This window comes from Cucumis melo, chromosome 1, assembly GCF_025177605.1.
Source record: "Cucumis melo cultivar AY chromosome 1, USDA_Cmelo_AY_1.0, whole genome shotgun sequence".
In the NCBI taxonomy this organism is placed as follows: Eukaryota; Viridiplantae; Streptophyta; class Magnoliopsida; order Cucurbitales; family Cucurbitaceae; genus Cucumis; species Cucumis melo.
The window spans coordinates 29,332,162-29,353,609 of record NC_066857.1 but is presented as its reverse complement, the minus strand read 5'-3'; the positions used below and the strand labels follow the sequence as shown (position 1 = coordinate 29,353,609).

Sequence of the window (21,448 nt, the reverse complement as noted above, 5' to 3'; positions counted from 1 at the left end):
ATTGATTTAGCTCTGTCATTTCATGGTATAGAGAGGAAAACTAGTTTGAATATTTGTTTAAAATGCTTTGCAGAGATTAAATTATTTAGCATGATTTGCTGCGTTAAACTGTTTAGAAATGTATTGATGAGTTTGTTACTTAAATGGTTATAACATGATTTGTTTTAGAAACCTAGTCACTCCAAAATATGAATGAAAAGTAAAAATTGTAGTTTTAAAAACGTTGGTTTTTGAAATTTGGCTAAAAATGCAACCTTACTGCTTAACATTAATACAAATTCTAAAAACAAGATGAAAGAAAATAAGCTTCATTTTCAAAAGCTAAAAAGTAAAAACAAGAAATGAGACCAAAATTAGGAGATTTTCTTTATCTGATATGTCATTCTTATTTTGTGTTCTTTTTTTTTTTTTTTTTTCCTTTCAATTGTTCTTTCAAGTGATTCATGTTTATAATATATATAAAAAAAACAAATCAAAGACTATGGGAAATTTCAAACTGAAAGATTTGATGGGTAATGCATACCTATAGTCTTTGTTGTTTGAATAATATCATAAAAAAACAGAAAATATAAAAAGCATGGTGTATTGAAAAGAATGTAAGTCCAATGAATTCGATTAGTCCACAAATGTTCATGAAAATAAATTTAGAATGTGAATATATGATACACTTGTACTAAAAATTTTCTCTGCTTCAAAACCCTTATAAATTAAACTATATTTTCAAACTTACAAGGACAATACAAACCATTGGTAACCAAACATGTTACATCAGTTGGATAAAAATAAATAAAATGAGGTTAAAAATAAATATATGCTCTTCATCGTGGTTTTTTCAAATACAATATCTTTTGAAAACGAAAGATTTGGATTATAAATTGAGAAAAATTGGGAAAAAGAAAAAGAAAAACGACACTTGGAGATATTCCAACGGCATGTATTACATTAAGAGTCCAAGACTCTTATCTTCAGTTCAATACATCAATGGCTACTGTACATTCCTAAATCAAGTACAAGTAGAAAAGATTATTGAGACTCAAATTTTCAACTCTCTACATATTTCAGATTTATTTATTTACTATTGTCGACATTGATAATGTTTTTGCATTCCAGATTCGACTTGCCTTACATTGCCAATGATCACTTGTATTTTTGAAGATAATTCTTCTGTTTGTTCCTCCACATTTGAGATAAAATTGAATAGCTTTTCCCTATACGCTATGCATAGTTGCTCCTGATGCTCCAACTCCATTTTCAGTTCCTCGATCTTCTTATCTTTGTCGCCCTGAAAAATCGATCCATGTCAATTAAATGCCACATGAGAGATTAAGTAGATCCAGTTTGGTACAACTATAATTGTCACAGTTCATATTTCGCATTTTGCAAACACCAGATAAGCCTCAATTGGGACACGAGAATCGAGTGATAGTATAAATGTTGCATTTTTCTACCATGAAAAGTTAATGACTCCGTGACAGTATTTAGTTCCCTATATCATAAACTTATCTCCTCATCTATCTTTTAATGTTCGCGACTACTGTGTTTCCTGCCTATGATCGATTCAGAAGGAGCATAATGAGTTTGCAAGAACCTTCACGATGATTCCGAATCTAAAATAGCATTTACAAAAAGGTCCACAAAGTGTGATTCTCCTTGATCAGTTTTTCATTTATTATGTAATATTTTATCAAATCATCTACAATCCTTCATTAATTAGAAATTTTGACTTTTATCCAATCTCTGCTCTGCTCTGCATATTCACACATTTGATACTTCAAAACCATCTCATCTCTGGTCCTTTATCTTTGGCCAGGAAACAGTACACATAAAGAAGGCAGATAAAGATATTCACGAATCACAAGCAAAAATGAATGTTGCAACCTTGGCTGCAATTAGATCGGGCTAACGGGTCAGTTTTTATGACCTCAACAAGTTGAACTCTCAAAAACCATATCTAAAGTAATTTTTTTGTAATGGGATAACTAGAAAACTATGACAAATGGCCTTCCTGGATTGTTTCCTGAATTCTCAAACATGAAAAAAAGAGTCGATGGAAACAGATTCAGGCAACACCATATGTTCTCGCCCAATGCAATTAGTAGCACAGAAAAGGCATGCAAACTAAGGACTTAGTTTAGAATTCACACGCCTAGAGTGATAACCAAAATAGAAATAAACAATTCACTGCAACGTCCTAGATGTTATCAGGGATGGGCAGGGGAAGTCCCACAAGTGTCAAAACAAAAAATCTAGCTTTCTGGCTAACAAGATATTTAATGATATACATGATCATACCATGGCCTTCATCCGATCATACCATTGCCTTCATCCCTTTCCAATCAACTTCCTAAGCTAAACATTTGTGCCTCTTTAAGACTCGCCCATGACCCCAGTCACAGTAGAGGTAAGTGGATAGTAGAAGAATCAGCAGGAAGAAACAACTTTTGTAGTATAACTCCTCTCGACACATCAACTGACCTGGAGTTCTTCCCTTCTGCAAATAGAGATTATAGTCCATCCTAGCTCTCTATACATGCAATTTTGTCTGCAATTGATGCTGTTTCTAACCTCCTACAACACTCAGAACACTGACCTCAGTTAGGTTTGAAACTTTGAATATGTCAAAATCAAAGCACATTGATTTACTGATCCATTTGTTGGTATTCGCATTCTACCACTTGTTGATCCAACAAAATTTTTGCACCATTTTGATGAGTATGCACCATAAACATCTGTCCCAATAAATAAGGACACCATTTCTGCACCGCCAAAACAACAGCCATCACTCACATTCAAGACCAGCTTGAGGGTGCAGTAGAGAAGGACTCAAAGTACGCCAAACAGTGCTGATAACAAAGGAGTTTGATGTATTGTTTCTAGACATGAGGCTACGTAGAACACTCATGATTTGGCCTTAAACTTTTACTTAAGATTATCGACAAGTTGAGTCACCAAAATAAATTCTAAAACTAGAATCTTCAGAATTGGCAAAGTATACTCCTAAAAGGATGGCAATACTTCTACAATAGTCTCCATTTGCAAGGGGGAGAAATTCTCACACAATATATCTTCTTTCCCCCCTAACAATTGATCTCCTCCCTATAGTTTATTAATTCCATGAAAATACCTCCCCCACCCAAATATAACATCGCAACTTCCAACTTCTCTCATTCTTTCACCACCATCTCTCCACTTGCAGCTATCGATCTAGACTAACTTCATCACAAATCAACATCCAATTTTGGCAAATGCAAATAAAAAACACGATTAACCGTCCATTAACTATGTCGAACCATCCACTATTTGCTCGACCTTCTGTCCTGTTCAATGTTGCCACACACACCAACGACTCACCTTCCTCTACTAGCGCTCTTCTTGGAATACTTTTTCCCGGACTGACCACATTCCATCCTTCTTAACAGAAACAATGACTCAATCCCTTTTCCTAGAGATATATGCATTTATTCTCTAAGTTCAACAACTGTTTCTTAACCACTTAGAAGTTTGAACTCCAAGCATCAAACTTCACACCTGAATGATATTCTCCACAAGTCACAACAGTATCCAGTCTAGTTTCTGCTGCTTTACTAGCTATGACTGTTTAGTGTCTCATAACAAAATGAACAACGTTACTTTTACAAATAGGAAATACAGGGAAATATGTCTATGGGAAGATTTGAGAGCTCCCACTTGCTCCCTATGATCACTTACCAAAAGTCCACCTCTTGCCATACAGAAAGTATCCTAAAAATAGTTATAGCCGCTCACAACCTTCCATGCCAAAGCCAGTTCCTTTTTCAACCATCCCTTATGACTGAATAGCTCTAATACTAAATGAACATCTTTACTTTTACAAATGAAATATAGGAACATCTGAAGGAAGATTTGAGACATCCTCATACTTCTCACGGTCACTTAACCCCTCTTCATACATGAAGTATGCTAAATAGCTATAGCCACTCACAACATTCCACTCCAAAATCAGTTACTTTTGCAACCATTCCTAGTGGCTAAAAAACTCTTATACCAAAACAAACATCTTTACTTTTACAGATAGGAAATAAAGGGACGATATCTCTAAAGGAAGATTTAAGAGCTCTCTTCACTTCCCGTGGTCACTTACCAAAAGTCCACGCCTCTTCATACAAGAAGTATTCAAAATAGCTATAGCTACTCAAGACGTTCCATGCCAAAGTCAGTTACTATCAGTTGCATAGGGCCCCACTTGCTAAAAACTCTACTTGACTAACTTAGCCAACCTTCTTCCTATGATGCAGATTAATAAGGCAGACTATAACTCTTCTCCACTCTCTTCCTAATAAAGAGGTTTCTTCCAAATGTTTTCTAAGAAATCATGCATTTTTCATTGTTTGGGAAAAAGTTACTTAAACATTTTGGACCAAGAGAAATTCTATATAGATTTAAATAAATAAATAAAGGAAGGAACAATACGAGCGTCACTCAACTAGTTAAAATATATGGTCAACCAAGAGGTTAGAGGTTTAAATCCTCAACCCACAAGTTAGACTAAAAATATAATCAGAAATAAAGGAAATTCATGTGAGCTATCACAACGTCTAATTCAAGTCCTTTTGTCAAACATGAAACATAGTTGATTGGTGGAGAGAATTCATCCTACAACTTTGAACCAAACCCCTTTTAACAGGAAACCCTACGAGCTTTGGGTAAATGTAGTCAAGGCCGTCTATTGGACTTCTTTTCTAGGACACTCTTAAGTATTATATTTTTGTTTCTTGTTAGCTTGCTTTATGTCTCTTTGTTGTTGCTTATGCTTATTGGCTGTAGCTCCAAGTTCTAGTTCTTTTCATTTCTCCTTGTATCCTTCAGGATTAGTCTCTTTCCCTTACCTTCGTGAAAAGTTCCATATCTTTTTTGAAAAAGAAACCCTGGGTGGCTCTTGGATTATTCAATAGAACAAGAAATTAGTGACAAATGGAAGAGAGTTTTAATATGTAATACATAACTATCATCTTTCACAGAAAAAACTTTGAGCCCATTGATATTAATGGTTGACCTCACCCACATCTTGTTGAATTGCTTGTTTATACTTGTGTAGAAAAAATCAACAGCTTTGACAATGGCTATGCATTATTCTTTTGCTGACTTTATTTAATTTTTCAAATATATTTATTGTGTTACCTTGTCTCATTAATAGTGATATCCATAAGAAACAGGACAAACAAAATTTTAATTTTAATTTCTTATTTTTTATTGTTCTTGTGCTGACAGTGTTAAGGGAAGAAGAGCATAAGATAGAGAATCAGAATATCTCACCGAACTGTTGAAACCATTGGAACAAACAACTAAGGGATGATTGTGGTCCTTCACAAACCGTGTAACAACCCACTTTCCAGACTTCTCCATTTTTACCAAAATTGTTGCCTTGCAGCCCTCTCGTGCACTAGGCCGTGATTTTTTATCCAATCCATAAATTCCTCTATGACTGGGAGAGAAACCTTGTTTATTACATCCAAGCCTCCGGGCTAGAGTTCTTCCATCAATTCCTGAACGACGTCGCTGCATGATTCGTACAACAAACCCCATTTGTCTGGCATATTCAGCATAAAATCTTCTGGCAGCATCTTCAGAATCAAACTCCATACCCACATATGGCTCCGATACTACATTTCCATCGGCAGCATCTGTGTTAACCTCAACAGAGTTGTGTGCTGGCCCTGATCCATCGTCTAAATTCACTGCAGGATACATTCACCAACATTACTAACATAGAAAATGAGTTAAGCGTATAAGAAATGATATTATGAATAATACACTCTTGATATTCTTTCTTAATTATGATTCTCAATTAGTCTATGCAAATTGTAGTACTTACTACATTACATTGTGAATATTTCACCCTCTTCTTCTAACCTTTTCATTAATTGATGAAATGCTAGTTCCCACTCAAAGAAAGGGGAAACCCGTCAAGAAATTATTATCATATTTGAGAGCATGTGAATTGTGAAGCCTCTTACAGATTGCAAAATATTATCTTTTTTTCCCAATAACAGCTTCAATATGGAAACATAATTTTTAAAAATAAATAAAAGCATTAAAAAACAAAGATTGAAGCATAATGTATAATCGACCAAAGCAAATGAAAATCCAAAACAAAGAAAGAAAAAAGAAACAGAAACCCTCGGGAAAATTAACATAATCACTAAAATAGATGAATGAACATTATTCATTATCCATAACCACATACGGCTTCATAGTATATCTTCCACGGCTCCAACTAAGCAAATGAACATTATTCAAAGTAACTGCTTAAAAACAAGTTGACTCTTCTATCTTATCCCATAATTAAGCCTAATCACAAAGAAGCCTTCTTGATAGAAAAACTTCCCATCACAAGCTATTGATCATACTTGATCTCATCAACTCGCAATATTAAGCACAAAGAAGTCTACCCAAACGGCAAATCATACTAATCCTAACCTTAGGGGAACAAACAAGAACAAAAAATTGGAGTAAAAATTTACGCTACTGTATCTGGAGAACGGATGACAGGTAAATTTATTCATTTAAACACCAGGAAAAGAAAAACAAACAGAATTGCATCAATCAATCGAGTTCCCATAATTCAATTCAATTAAGAGGAAAATAATTCGAGTATAGAATTACTCCCCAACCAGATAACACTATAAATCGGCAATGTAGAATAATGAAAATGCAGCCTAATTTAAAGAATCTTCCTTACTCTTTAATCTACCGCAAGAGAACTACATGTGGCATAATTCAATTAGTAGCAAGATTAGGGCATTAAAAAAATTACAAACGTTACAGAATCTAAGCAGCGAAGAATCAGAAAATGTAAAACAAACCAAATGTCTAAATAAATAAATGATGAAACGAAACCCCACAAACAAAATTTACGAGAACTCACTGAATAGAGCGTCCTAATCCTTGGAGAGCGCTTTACATCCAAATCAAAGATAAAATGAAGAAGATTGACGACGTTCTACTGAACTGAGCAAAGACCTGAGCTTTGAAGTGGAATTGGCTTCAAAACGGGAGTCGGGTTAAATGGGATTTCACTTGAATCCCTTCCCTTTCGCTGATTGAAACGATCAAAAGATGAAATGACTTAGAATCTTGCCGACGAACAGTGAGTTCGTTTAACTTTTTGTTTGGATGATTACGGTAATGGATCGATTGAAGAACTGGGAGGTTTTTGACGGTGAGACTGAAGTGTTGTTGAATTTGCAAAAGTAGGCCTGATTTTGTGTAAGATCTTGTGGATGATTTTCACCAGTGAAATCCTTTCCCAAAATTTTCAATTCTACTTTTGATGCAGAAGATGCGTGGATCCACCAAATAGTATATGTATATCCTAACTCCCTTCATCACCTACAAATGAAATGAAGAAAGAAGGAAGAAGAATAAGGTTTTATTAGTATTCATGGGGTCCTATTAATTAATGGAGACTTGGACTATGGTGATTACAATTTTCATTTTAAGTTACAAATTTTGGGTGTAAGGTGATATATAGTCCATGAAAAAAGTTTGGGCAATTAATAAATCATAACTCTAACTTATTCTAACGCTATCTTTTAATTGAACAATCAAATTCCTCTTGTTTTTACTAGGTATGAGTTGATTGTTTGAGTACTCTAAGGACTTGTTTCTAGTTTGTCTCTTGTTGACACCCACTCTCCCAACTGCAAGCAAACAATGATGTATACAAAAATTTCATATAAAGGACACTTTATATATGCTAGGGTTGACTGTAAGATTCGTGTCTCTCGTCTCTATCCCCACCAAGGGTATATACCTCATCTTCACCCTAGCTCCCACCATTTGAAGGCGAGGATAGTGGTAAGGATTTCTGATAGGAGGGAAGGGGTTATCGAAGACCAATTTCTCCATTTCCTACCATTGAAAGCATACAAAATAGAAAATTTAAAGCTTAGAGAAAAAATTAATTTTAAAATTTTTTTAATCACAATTTTAAAATGATAAAATCTTATAGATATATATATTAAAAAAATAATAACTGAAACTATTTACAAAGTATAAGTAAAAAGAATTTACTACAGAAAAATTGATAAATTTTGTTATACTTTATAAATAGTTTGAATCTTTTTGGTATATTAGGAAACGTTTCCAATATAATACTAATTATAAAATCACAAAATTTTTAAATATACAGGCAAATAAGATTTAAAACAAATCATTTTTCTAAAATAATCTATTAAAAAATAAAAATTATTAATATGTTTTAAAATATATTTAATTTAACCGTTGTAATATCTAAATTAACGAAATTCTATTGGGAGGAGGTGAAATGTCAATTTAGTAGGTGTTTTTGGCCATAGGTGGAATGGAACTTTGAAATTGAAAAAGTCCCTCTACGCGTCCTTTAGACTTAGGACTCCATAGGAGTAGTATTCTTCCTCTTTACCTTTGCCTTTTCTTCTATAAGGAAGAAAACTCCTCATTCATAGCCTTCTAAATCCACTAAAAAGAGAAAGCTCATGTCTTTGGAGGATAGGCTTTCCTTTTCCTTATACGTTCCTTCCATCAAGAAGTTCAGTTGCTTAAGTCAGATTATCGCATAGAAGATGTAGTAGGAGGACTCTGTAGAAGGAGTCTTATTCTTTTTCTAGAACCTATTATTTGGAGGCATACTAAAACTCCTCCAAAGGAGTCTTATTCCTTTAGGTAGGGTTAGGAGGCTTAGGAGAACTCCGAATGAGTAGTTTTTTCCTTTAATATTTTTATTCCTCTAATACAAAACTAAAAGAACAAAGTATATATCTTCCTCTAATATAAAATCTTTGATCTTTAAGCATTCAATATCAAAAGAAGAGAGAAAGCCTAGGATTAACTTAAGGAAGGAAAGCCTCCTCCTGGTTGGATATAGCTACTTTTCTTCCCAGATTCTGTCTCGCGTCGGGTTAAGAGAATGTAAGTTAATTAAGAATTTTTATTTTCTTTTTGCTTTTTTTAAAACTTAAATTCCTATCATGCTTTTACTCTACTACAAACTCTACAAGTAAAAGTCCTATCATGCAAAAACCGACAAACCAATATACCCACGACCAATGAATATTACCTTGTACCCCACCTACCACTATACCACCATCTCATTTTGTTAGTTATGTTGAATATTTGTATATATTTTTTCAAAAGGTATTTATTTAAAATGTAAAAATCGATAAATTGAGGACACATACCTCCTAACCCCTATGTAGATCTATCGGTGCCCATAAGAGTAGCTCGAGCAATCCAACCAACAAGTTTGGGAACCAGGACCCCAACAGAACTCTCACCTTCTTTGGCACCACTTCCAAGTTCTAAAGAACTTATGCCTAGTCCATCGGTGAGGACGTGTTCTCTCCATATTACAATTCAGACGTCAAGAACACCTGATTCCTTGTAAATTTTTTTTTTCCTCCACTTATTGATATGCTTAAACTCAATAGGTAGTCATGTCTAACATGAACATTGTGTATATGTTATTGATTTCAAGATCATAAATGTTTGATCCTCCCACCCATATTGTTAAATAATGATAATAATAATTAAATTACCACTTGAAGAATATTAACGCGCGTGTATTATTTTCCTTTACTAATTATTTTAACGAGACTAGAAACCCTTAAGTATTTGTCACATCTTCAATGAATATAATTCTTTTTTAGAGATTTGGTGAATATACTTATTTTAATGGGACTAAAAACCCTTTGATAGTTTTTTTTGTTTTAAAATGAGTAAAATTATATTCATCACATCTTTAAAAAGAATTATATTCACTGAAATTTAAAACAATAGCCAAACATATATGTTAATTGATTATAGCACTTCGTAAATGTGGAGAAAACACATGCTTTGGAGAAGTCTAAAAAGTGGTGCAATTTGGTCGTAAATTATATATGTTCATAATTTTATAATGGGTTTTGGAACTGTTTTTCTATATTTCAAAAAGCTACTTAAACACAGAATTGCAATTATTTATTTTTTCAAGGTTCAATTTTCCATCCTATATAGTTATATCAAAGAAAAGTTTTCTTTTTCTTTTGACTTCAATTAACTGCATAACAAATAAATAAGTCGATCCAAATTGACCCATGGGTTGATTTTGAAACCAATGGTAACCATGATTAGTTCAATATTGGTTTGATAAAAGAATTGGCTTCGACCAAACGATGCTTCTCATAGCTAATTATTTAAAATGATTCAACGCCCATGTGGTTTAATCTAATAGAATTCTTGATTCATATATTTGAAATTTTGTATTTTTTAATAGTCAAATCGTTCTAACTATTCTTTACATAGTAAAAATTATTTCGTTTTTAGTAAGAAATTTTATAATTTATTTAAATAAAAATTATATTGGAAATGAGCAATTAAAAAATGTCAAAAAAGGAATAAACTAAAAGGAAGGGAAGAATTTTCAAAGTTTTATTATGAATTATAAAAAACAAAATATTATAGCTAACAAAAGCTTAACTCAATGTACTCAGGAATAAAAAAAGGTCTCCAATTTATATTAAAATAACTAAGAAATGATGAAACATTTTACCACTTTTTGACAAATTTTTCAAAGCGCATACACAACAACCTTGCACCAAACGTAAACTAAAATTTATACATCACAAGGTGGTGGGTTTTGAACCCCAAAAGTAGTAATCTTTGCATTGGAACATGAAGAAACAATGGTTGTATTCTTCAAGTCGGTGCCTCCATAAGTCAAGTCAATGTCCCTAAGCTCCACCCCCTCGCATGGAAGCAACTTGCTACAATCCAACAACACCGCCACGTTTGTCGCTGATGTTCCTCGAATGTTCTTGAAGTGTACGTCGCTAACCTTCCACTTCGATTCCTGCATATGTAAGATATATCAATTACATGGTTCGGTTAAAATTACTACTAAAAAGATTAAGCTTTCATCCGTATGTATAACATGATTCATCATTAGGTTTTATTTTTGTTTGTATATTACCTTGTTCTCATTCGTGTCATAGGTTTGATCTATGATTATAGGATATTTGACGTTGTACATTACAATGTCTTCAAAGATTATTCCCGATGCTGACCCTGAGATAGGACTAGCAAATGTCTTGATTCTGGCACCATTGGTGGCATTGAAAATGGTGCAGTTCTTTACTAAAACATCATAAACATCCTTCTCTTCTGGGTACTTGCCTAAGCTGCCGACGCTGAACAACAATAATAATAACTCTTAGACGATATGTTTTTCTTTGTTTTTATTTAATCTAAAAGACATACTATTTATATTTACCTGAGACCATGTCCAGGGCCACAAGTGACATTGGTGACGGTGATTTTTTCAGTACTGTGGCCAATGGAGACACAATCATCACCAGTGCCAATGATGCTATTCGCAATATTGACCAATTTGGAGGTACTAAGGTGAATTCCATCGGTGTTGGGACTGTCATGTGGAGCTATAATGTTGATGTTGGTGGCAGTAAAATTGTAGCAGGAGAATAGGGACATGTGAAAGCCCTTGCTGTTTAGTGAAGTGAGTCGATCAACAATCGTGTCATTTAATCTCGAAAATTTAATCGACTACAACAGAACAAAGAAACCAATCAATTAATAAATCACTCGAAAGTAAAAATTAAAGGAAAAATTAGGCAAAAATATATAGTTACGATTGGAAGAAGCTGGCAAATGTTATTATTCTTGCAATCATTATAGGGCCAAGCGGCGACGCCTTGGCCGTCAAAGACGCCGGAGCCGGTGAGGATAAAACCGGTGATGTCTTCAATGGAGAACCATTCTGGAGATGAATATTGAGATATATCGGTTGTAGCCTTTACAGTCCCTTGATTTTCGAGGGTGATCGGGAAGCTTTTGCACGGACCGGCCAAAGTCACCGGACCCACCAGATATGTGCCTTCTGGGATCAAAATCTTCGCCGGACCCACTGTGTTCCGGCAGGCTTCAATCCATGTTGTCACGAATGCCTAACATATATAGAAATTCAATAAATATATATATAGATAGGAAAAATGGGTTCAACTATTTACAAGTTAACGAACTTTTAGATATTTCTTAGAATCTTGATTGATTTAGATTTATGGATTTTATATCTAAAAATGACTTTCTCATTCGTATAGTTATATTCAAATTAAAAGTTCAATAGTCTATTAATCTCAACGATCGAAATATATATTCCATTAGTATTTATAATTAGTACTTTCCCATTCAAATCTAAAAACTTTGCAATCTTCTTTTCATGCATTGTGAGCTACCCACATTTTTTATCATTCATAATTAGCTGCATTCGTTGTAGTTTTTTTCTCGATTTTATTTGTGCAATTAGCTGAGTGCGTAGTAAGAATGAGGTGAACTCTCAAGATACACCGAAGTATATTGCTCTAAAATGATTGTAACTAAACCTAAGAAAAATACTTAGGTACAGTTCATATCAAACATCTATATCTTTGAGCATGTTACTAAATTGTCCAATTAAATTTCGTCATTGTCCAATTAAATTTTGTCATGTTACAAATTATTTCTTATTTCTTTTATAAATATTTCAATTATTTGTTTGATGTGAGTGATGAGAGGGAGATGAACAAAAAGAATGTGTATCTCCAGATATACATGAGTATTACTCTAAACTTAATTGCTTATATAGACGAGCTATAACAAACCAAGGTAGGTTTTAAATTTTACAAGTTTAAAAATAATTAACTCGAATTAAAACTTTGAATAAGTTGTGTGTGGATATTTCTTACCTGTGCATCATCAGTTTTTCCATCAGCTTTAGCTCCATGTTTTGTAACATGAAAAACTGACCCACCATTTCCATTCAAATCATTGTAATTAGTGTTAATGTCATCATTTACCATGTTGTCAAGGTCCGGAAGAGTTTCAATACCAAGAGGCCCCGGTGCTGCGACTGGACTAGGAAGTTGTTGATTTATCGTGGATACGATCTCGTAATTGAGGTTTGCAATGTCGTTGGTAATGGCAGAAACCTTATCACAACATTGCCAAGCAAATACCCAGAGAAGGATTTGAAAGAGGCCGATATCTCTTGTTATGGTCATGGCCAAGAGTCTCTTAATTAAATAACTTTGGATGCACAAAGTTGGGGGGTTTGGAAAAGACAATTAAATGGTAAATTAGAGTTTTTTTCAAGGATCAGAAGCCTTAGCTTATTTATTCATGTTTAATGGGAAGACTAAATTTAGAAATTAAATTGTTGGAACAAAGTTTGATATAACAATGTAATAATTTTTTTTTTTTTTTTTTTTTTTTGTAACAAGAATTCTAGTACTTCCTTTGACAGTTTAATCAGTTTGAGCCAAGCTTTTATGTTTGGTAATTTGGAAGGTTGTTGTAAAGATCATTATGTAATTTGCAAATGATTTATGGGGCTTCATATCTTAAAATAAATGGGTTATTAGTGAATATTATAAGTAGTAAATAAGTCTCAAAAGAACCGTGAATGAATCTATTTGGGGTTGCCGAACTAAAAAAAGTTGAGAGGAAGGAGTTCAACTTTTGAGCTAAAGCACCAAAAGAACATTGTTGAGTTCCTAAGGGCTATAGAACACATTACTGCTGAAATTTGAAGGTAAGATACTTAAGCCAATTCTAAATAAATGTGTAGAAGGAAGTTTTATAATTTGAGATACATATTTTAAGTTATTGACCTCTAAAGTTGGGTTTAGGTTTTGGACGGAAAAAGAAAATCTAGGCAAAGTTGAAGGTTTTCTGAGTGACAAAGAAGACAAAGCTAACTGGACATGCAAGATAAACAAAGGGGTTAGTAAAGACTTTGGAGCATGCGAGTAATAGGGCCAGTGCACGGCCGGCGCATGCCCTATGTGTGTTGATGCACGTAATGCACAAGGCGTGCGACCATGGGGTGCACAAAACAAGCCTAGGTGCGAGGTTAGCACGTGATTAGGCTACCTAGAGGCCTACGCGCGCCAACCATATCGAGGGGCATCTTTTAGCAATTTAGATGTTTTTGCCAATTTTGAGTAGAGGTTTAGATATTTTCTAAGGTAAGGGGGTTAATTTAGGCTTAAATGACATTATTTTAAGACAAGAAGAGATTGGCCAAATTTACAATCCAAGGATTTTGCTACTACTAGTGAGTGACAAAATGATTTTCAAACTGACTTCTTAACTTGCTCTGCTTTGAGAAGAATATTTGATCAAGTCCTGGTTACATAATTAAGTTTCCAAGCATGAATTTAGATATTAGAAATAAAGCAAGTTTCCAATTAAATGATTTATTATCTTTGAATGTTTGAGATTTTTGAAGCAATGTCGACTACTGTTTTAGGAAAGGAGTTTACAAGCATGAGTTTAATGAATGAGTTTACACTATGCTTGTTTTAATGAGCTATTTCCTAACATGTGTTTATTTAAACATAAGATTTGAAAGTTATGTTTCGAGAATAATTAGTTTTGAATTATGGTATTGATGCAAGACATTTGAGTTACTAGTTTTAAGAAGTTTAAAAGCACAAATAGATTTTAAAATTATGTTTATTCTATACATCAAATTATATGTAGTTAATGTGCATAGAGTATCACGGGTATGAGGCTTTGTTAACAACTTATCCATCTACCACTGAGTTCAAGCAAGATAGTATCGACCATACTTTACTATCTTTATCGAGATTAGGTAGGATAATATCATGGCCGAGTTTATCAGGCATGGTAGTTTATTGAGTTGTCAAGCTAACGTGACTGAGTTTACTGTAGGGTATAGAAGGAACAAAGAATTATTTTATTCGGCAAGATAATTATCTTTAAATGTTATAACTTTATTAGAGTTTCTCTTTAAATGTTTTGTTTAATATAAACTTTCATATTGATGATTGTTTACTAAATCTTCTAAAACATGGTTTGCTAAGTTAAATGTTTTCAAATAGTCACTCACTGAGCTTTTTAGCTCACCTTTTCCAAATGTTTTTCACTTTTCAGAAAGAGATTGTGATCCCCGAGCTTAACTTGTTATCGCTAGTCTGCTGTGCGAGTCTTGTCGTTGTTTAACACTTGGGCATCTTATGATTAGTAGTTACGAGGTAAATATGTTTGCAGGTGAAAATGTTGAACATCTCCTTGTGACATCTTGTCAAGTTGCTTTTGTCTTAAGATTTCATTGAGTTGTTTTGTAATGTTAACAATGTTTTGTCTTAATGTCAAATCAAAGATTTTTACTGGCAACTTGTTAAATTTATAAAGTACTGTTGTAAGAAATAACGATTCACTATATAAATTTTGGAGATTAGTAAAGTTACATATAAGACTTAGTTGTTTAGTTAAGATAAGATCGACATATGTTGTTGAGTAGTTAGAGATCGACGAGATTCACTGGCTTCACATAGTCTCCTAGGTTGAAAGTAGGTGACCGGAGGGATGTGTGGCAACATGTCTCTTTGGTTTTCATTGTTATTGTTCTTTGGGATGGATCTCATTTTTTCAACCAAATATTCGTTTCGTTTGGTTTGTTTCTATTAACTTTAGTTTCTAAGTTAATTAGTTATTAATAACTAAGATATATTATTAAAATAACATAACATAAAACATAACAAAAAGAAGAAACCTAAACGATCAAATATTGGTTTAGCTATTACATATTTTGATGGGAAATTGTAAGGGGGTGGCAAACTTTATTAAAGAAATTCAAAACATAGCTTGGGTCTTTTAAATTTAGGAGAAATAGCAAAAACATTCAACTTTCATTTTAATTATTTTCGTATTTCCATTTTACCCTTGAATATATATCTTCTTCAACCACCATTTACCCTAAACCCTATTCTTAGCCATCTTTTCCTTGCTCTCGTATTTCAGATTCTCTTTCTCAGTTACTTATCAAAAACAAACTTTTCGGTTTATACAAAAATGGTCCATCAGTATTCATGTTTTGTCCTTGAAAATTTTCACCGGTAAGCTTGCCCTCTGTCTCTAAAAACTTCTCTCTCTATAAAATCTTCTTCCAATTTTAGCTACTCCATCATGTCACCCTCACCTTCAGCTTCGTTTTCATCCGTTACTAGCGATGAAATTGATACAGCGCAGCTGTCGTAAAGGTTGTTTTAATATCAAACATCCTTGTAGAGCATCTGTTTCGTGGTTAGATCTACTCTTGGATGGAAAGAAATTTTATTATTACAATTATGTCTATGATTGTACTAAATTAAGAATTTTTTTCTTTCATTATTCCATTAAACTTAAATTAGAATTTAGTTTTTAACTATGAAATTTTGATTTGTAGTTAAGGTGGAGTTTGAATCTTATTTCTCTGTTTTGTTCTATATAGATGCAAATCTTTGTTAGAACTCTCACATATTCAAGTCATCACTCTGGAGGTGGAGTCTTCCAATCCGCCATTCTCAACAACATTTAAGGCCAAGATTCAAGATAAGGAAAGAATTCTAACACCCACAGATTGTTGGAGAACATGTAATTTTATTTTGCTAATTAAAAATCATGTAATTTTGCTCCTATATTTGTGAGTAATTTGAAGAAGATGGTTTTGGTATTATTTTTTTCTGCTTCCAAAGCATTTGAGTTATAAACTAAAGAGAAAAAAAATATCCAGTTGAGATACCATAAATTTGAGATATGGCAATGACATAATTTTCTTGAGAGTATAGATTCATCGGTAAGGTATATGATTTGGGTTTTTTGGCCAATGTTTTGGCTAGAGATTGAGTAGCTTAGTTAATGTTATAATTGTTATTCGTTTGTCATCTTATTGGTACTTAATTATCATCAGATTCATATTGAAAATCACCATCTTTAGCATTATATACTTTGTGTATCGATTTGATTGCTATCTAATTCTTATCTAACTTCTATTGTAGGGGTAACCATAATGCATAGAGTATTATAAAAGTGAATGACACTATGTTGCCTTACAATTATTAAACGCCAAGCAAGAAGACTTCGGTACATTTGGTTTGTTTATGAAAAAAAATATTTCTCAATAATACATTTTCTTTTAAATATTTCTTTAAAAATGAGTTTAAAATTTAATAAATTACATATTTGGTTAGATTTTTTTTTTTATAAGTGTTTATATGTGAATTTTGTTTGGTTTATCATATAACAAAAATGTTTATACTTAACTCAAATTACCAATTTGGACTATTAAACACTATTATCTAATTTTATAAAAAAAAAACACATATCTTTAAAAAAATACATATCTTGAAACTAATTGTTTTAAAATTTTGAAATTAGGAAAGTTAAAACCAAGCATTATTTTTTTTCGTATTAAATTTTTTAGATAATTTTATTCTAGAAGTAGAAGTATTTTGATACTTAAATTTTTAATCGAAGTATTTTGATACTTAAGTTCTTAATTGATCTCCAACAACAAAATATAATAATAAAAAATTTTCTTAAATTATATATATATATATATATATATATATATATATATATATATATATATATATATATATATTTTGTAATCTAAGGCATTTTTGTAGGGGTATTATTATTAGCAACCAATAAAAATGAGAGAAACATAATAATAATAATAATTTCTTAACAACAAATAATGGCATTTTTGTAATTTTCATATAAAATGAAAAAAGTTCTAATTTTTCAGTCAATCTCTTAAATTCATTAGGTAAAAATATGGTTCTCATGATTTCTCTAAAATGGATTATTTTATAAATTATTTTCTAAAAATATATATTATTTAAATTTACCAAAGGCACCGTAGCTTTTTCCAAAATAGTTTTTTGTAAAATTAAATACTTCAAAATCCCAACCAAATACACCCTTCGTAAGCATTATTCCTTTAATTATTGAATTGGCAAAGCACATGAAGCATAGTCGTTGAACACATGTTGGTCAAATTAAAAGAACATGTAAATTTGCACGTGTTTTAACAATGACATTGTAGACTCTAAAGATATCTTTGTTTTTTAATAATGGTTCTCAGATGACAATCCAAAGTCAATCAAATGACTATTTTACTAGGCTAATTAGAATTAAAAAAAAAGGTAATAAAATGATACTCATATAACAATCTCATATCAATCAAATTTCATGCACAAATTCGTTAATCAATGAGGATATTTAAAAATTTTCAGTTTCAATTTTGGGTGTCCAAATTTGCAGCAAAAATCAAACTTTGGGCCATGAGCCTAGATAACTAAAATTGGAAAAACAAAATGTAAAAGGTCATGACATAACAATCAAATTGTTTTAAAAAAGGGAAATCCGTGGAAATGGCAAATATAAGAATGAAAAGTAAAAAAATAGCAAACTGTTATTTTTTTTATTCATGGCAAAACTAACTGTTTTTCATTTTTTTTTTGTCCCAAATTGCCCCTCAACGGATGAAAACTGACCAGATTCAAATACAATATATTTAATGAGATCGAAAAATCAAATAAAATATCACATGTCCGATTACAATGTATTTGTAAACACACCCACTTATGATAATTATTAACTAAATCAAAAAATTATTATATTCTTTCAGAGATCCCTAAACATATTCAATTGGTTTCAATATTCATCCCTCTATGTACAATCTACTAGTGAAGACTGTATTCGATATGAGTATTTCCTTTGAATTTTTTAATGCAATAATTATAGATTCGAACTATTGTAAGTTCAAAACTATATAACGTAGTAATTATTTATTATCATAAAAAAAATAAGAAATTAATGAAAAAGATATTCAAATCTTCATTTTTTAAATTTTGGAATTATACATTCGAAAGTGAATACGTCCTAAAATAATGGCAAAGATAATGCAATAATTAATTATTAACAAAAACATTTAAAAAGTAACGAAAAATCATTTAAAAGATTCAAATTTCAAAGCTCACGTAAATATCAAACATTCTCTAAAATTATGGCAAATATAATGCAAATAGTTAAGTTTAGATTCAAATCTCAACTCTCCCTAAAATTATGCCAAATACAATGCAAATATTAATTATATAGGAAAAAAATGCGAAAGTAAGGGAAACAAAATTAAAAGATTCGCTGGAAGACCATATTGACAATCACCGGAATACTCATGGTCGTAGAAACGTAAATTTGAATGAAGAACGTAGCAAAGGATATTGTTTTCGAAATTTTAACTGCAGAAATCCAACGGAAGGTTGAAGAACGAACACAATGGTACAAACGATCAGAAGGTTGAAGATCGGTGGAAAGAGATTTGGGAACGGTTCCGGTGAAAAGCAATCGGTGGTGCAAACCGATTAAAAAAGGAAGGTTGCGCGTATCTAGAACGACAGTGGAAAGCGTTTAAAAAACGGAAGAGAAAGCGATTGAATTTTAAGAAGGAAAAAGGAAGGAAAAATTAGGTTTCTCTTGGAGAAGTGGATAGGTTGCATGCAGAAGATGTGATGTTTTACCAAAGATGATTTCTTTCCTGGGGAGAAATTAGAAGATTGAAGGAAGTGCATAGTATGTATTAATTATAGGGTATTTGTGGTTTTTCTTACTGTTGTATTTAGAAATCTATATTGTCAATTAGGTAGGGGCATTTAAGGCATAGTTGTCCCATTTATTATGTGAAAATTAATTGTTTTGCTATTTTGACAATTTAAAAATAAAATTGTCATTTATCCAAAGTAAGCCTTATATTTTGTTATTTTTCTTGTCGCCCCTTTAAAAAATGAGAAGTATTTTCAACTTTTTATTTCAAAACCATTAGTGAATTTGGACTGGGCTGATCGAATTTCTTTTTTTGAAATTTAAAAATTCAAGTGACATGGGCCTAATTTAGTTTTTTTTAAAAAAATTTTTAATTGTTTTTAATTTTTTTTAAATTTTTTTTAAATTTTTGCTAATGCCCTACTTTTATTTTACTTATATGATTTGACTTAATTTGAAGTTTCAATTTAAACAAACTTCAGAAATAATTGTGAGATATCTATACATTCTTTTTTCAATATGATAATTTGATTAAATACTCGTAATATTAAATGGTTATAAGAACTTATAAAAAAGGTAGGGAAATGGATAGGAGAAGATAGTTAAAAAATCTTTTTTCTCATTACCCCCACTTAACACAAGGAATCTCCATCGAATGGATCCCCTACAGCCCTATCTCCACCAACAACATACACTTCTCTAACCTCAACTCATCCATATACTTCTTATATCTGTCGTAGTCTAACCTACAAACTCTCCATCCTAATTCAATTTTTCTTCCTCAATCTTCTTTTTCACTTTCAAAATACGTTCAAAATTTCACATCAATTACATAAGCCATGCCAACCATCCCCACAATTATATCATATTGTTAATCTCTCTACCCTCATCTCTAACATCAAGTTATACATTAAGTGACGTTATAGGGGTTAATGTTATGATAATCCTAGGGCTATGATAAAACTAGTGTTATGATAACATATGTTTGGAGGAAGGTTTATTACTACCGATAGTGTTATGATAGTATGTGTTTGGAGGAAAGATTCTGATACGTAGTTTTATGTTAATATACGTTTGGGAGAAAAATTATGATATTAGTGTTATGATTTTCTTTAATGTATATCCAATAAACAAATTTAATATATTTATTTTAATAAATCATATTAGGAAGTAATTTCAGCCATAAAAAATTATCTTTTTTTTTTTAAAAAAAAATCTTCTAGGTCTTTAAGTTTTCTTGTGCTTAAAAAGATTAATCTTCATTTGGTAACTTTCTGTTTTTCATGTTCTATTAAAATTATTTTTTTATAATATTTATTAAATTCAATGTTTATTTTTCTTCAAACTTTCAACGTTAAATAAAATCAAAATTTCTAGTTAAATTCTAATTCTAAAAATGAAAACAACTCTTTGATTTTTTTTTTTGTATTTTCTCAAATTTTAATTCAATAAAACAATAGTAAAAAGTAATAACAAATTATCGAAGCTTGTTTATGTAAATAATGTTTATCAACTTAATTTTAATTTTAAAAGATAAACAAAAAATCTTAGTTGATTAATTATTTTGTTATTTTTGAAATTAAGTCATGTTTCTTAACTACGAGAATGAAATTAATAACTAAAATTTAAAAAAATAATAATAACAAGTTTTTAAAAGCTATATTTTTTTCAAATTTAAATTTAATTTTTAAAAATATCTGTAAAGTAGGTAATTAGATAAGAAAAAATTTCTAAATTTTTATAAAAGAAACAAAAATAAAAACCAAATGATTATTTGTACGAAAATGTTTAACTCTTTTACTTACTAGTTTTAAAAAAATAATTTTATAAAATTAATTTTCATAATTTTCTTTTTTTTCTTCTAAATTTTCCTCTACCATCTATTAATATTTTAAAATATAATACTGAGTTAAAAAAAGGGAAACTTTCATAAATGTAACTGTTGAGCAATAAATTTTGGCCAATTAAATTATGCCACGTCATCACAATAAATATTGTGATAATCATAATTTGATTGGGTTTGGATAATGAAGCTTTCTTGTACCTGATCTAATTAAGCCCTAAATAT

At 31.4% G+C, this 21,448-nt stretch overlaps 2 protein-coding genes and 1 long non-coding RNA gene across 3 annotated transcripts; 1 reads left to right on the top strand and 2 right to left on the bottom strand.

Annotated features, from left to right (window-relative positions):
• Positions 1–920: 920 nt before the first annotated feature.
• Positions 921–7,488, bottom strand: LOC103492594 (protein FAR1-RELATED SEQUENCE 5). Its single transcript, XM_008453025.3, has 3 exons — positions 6,905–7,488; positions 5,293–5,714; positions 921–1,282 (listed from the first exon to the last, which is right to left on the bottom strand). Coding segments are annotated over exons 1-3 (630 nt in total). The 5' UTR covers positions 6,906–7,488; the 3' UTR covers positions 921–1,075.
• Positions 7,489–7,645: 157 nt separating this feature from the next.
• On the bottom strand, positions 7,646–13,049 carry LOC103492867 (exopolygalacturonase-like). Its single transcript, XM_008453413.2, has 7 exons — positions 12,735–13,049; positions 11,643–11,957; positions 11,267–11,556; positions 10,967–11,183; positions 10,616–10,846; positions 7,793–7,890; positions 7,646–7,679 (listed from the first exon to the last, which is right to left on the bottom strand). Exons 1-7 carry the CDS (start codon positions 13,047–13,049, stop codon positions 7,646–7,648), a joined length of 1,500 nt encoding a protein of 499 aa, XP_008451635.2.
• Positions 13,050–15,776: 2,727 nt separating this feature from the next.
• On the top strand, positions 15,777–16,510 carry LOC107991167 (uncharacterized). Its single transcript, XR_001763074.2, has 2 exons — positions 15,777–16,055; positions 16,286–16,510. It is a non-coding gene; the product is annotated as an uncharacterized LOC107991167 (long non-coding RNA).
• Positions 16,511–21,448: the final 4,938 nt, after the last annotated feature.

What these genes read in the sequence shown, in the direction of transcription:
- LOC103492594 (XM_008453025.3), bottom strand. An exon ending in CCAATGGTTTCAACAGTTCG is followed by an intron (nt 1,283 to 5,292) that starts GTGAGATATTCT and finishes TCGATTTTTCAG; the next exon opens with GGCGACAAAGATAAGAAGAT.
- LOC103492867 (XM_008453413.2), bottom strand. Translation starts at nt 13,049, where the DNA reads ATGACCATAACAAGAGATATCGGCCTCTTTCAAATCCTTCTCTGGGTA. An exon ending in ATGACACGAATGAGAACAAG is followed by an intron (nt 10,847 to 10,966) that starts GTAATATACAAA and finishes TTACATATGCAG; the next exon opens with GAATCGAAGTGGAAGGTTAG. An exon ending in AAAACCCACCACCTTGTGAT is followed by an intron (nt 7,891 to 10,615) that starts GTATAAATTTTA and finishes TTTCAATGGTAG; the next exon opens with GAAATGGAGAAATTGGTCTT.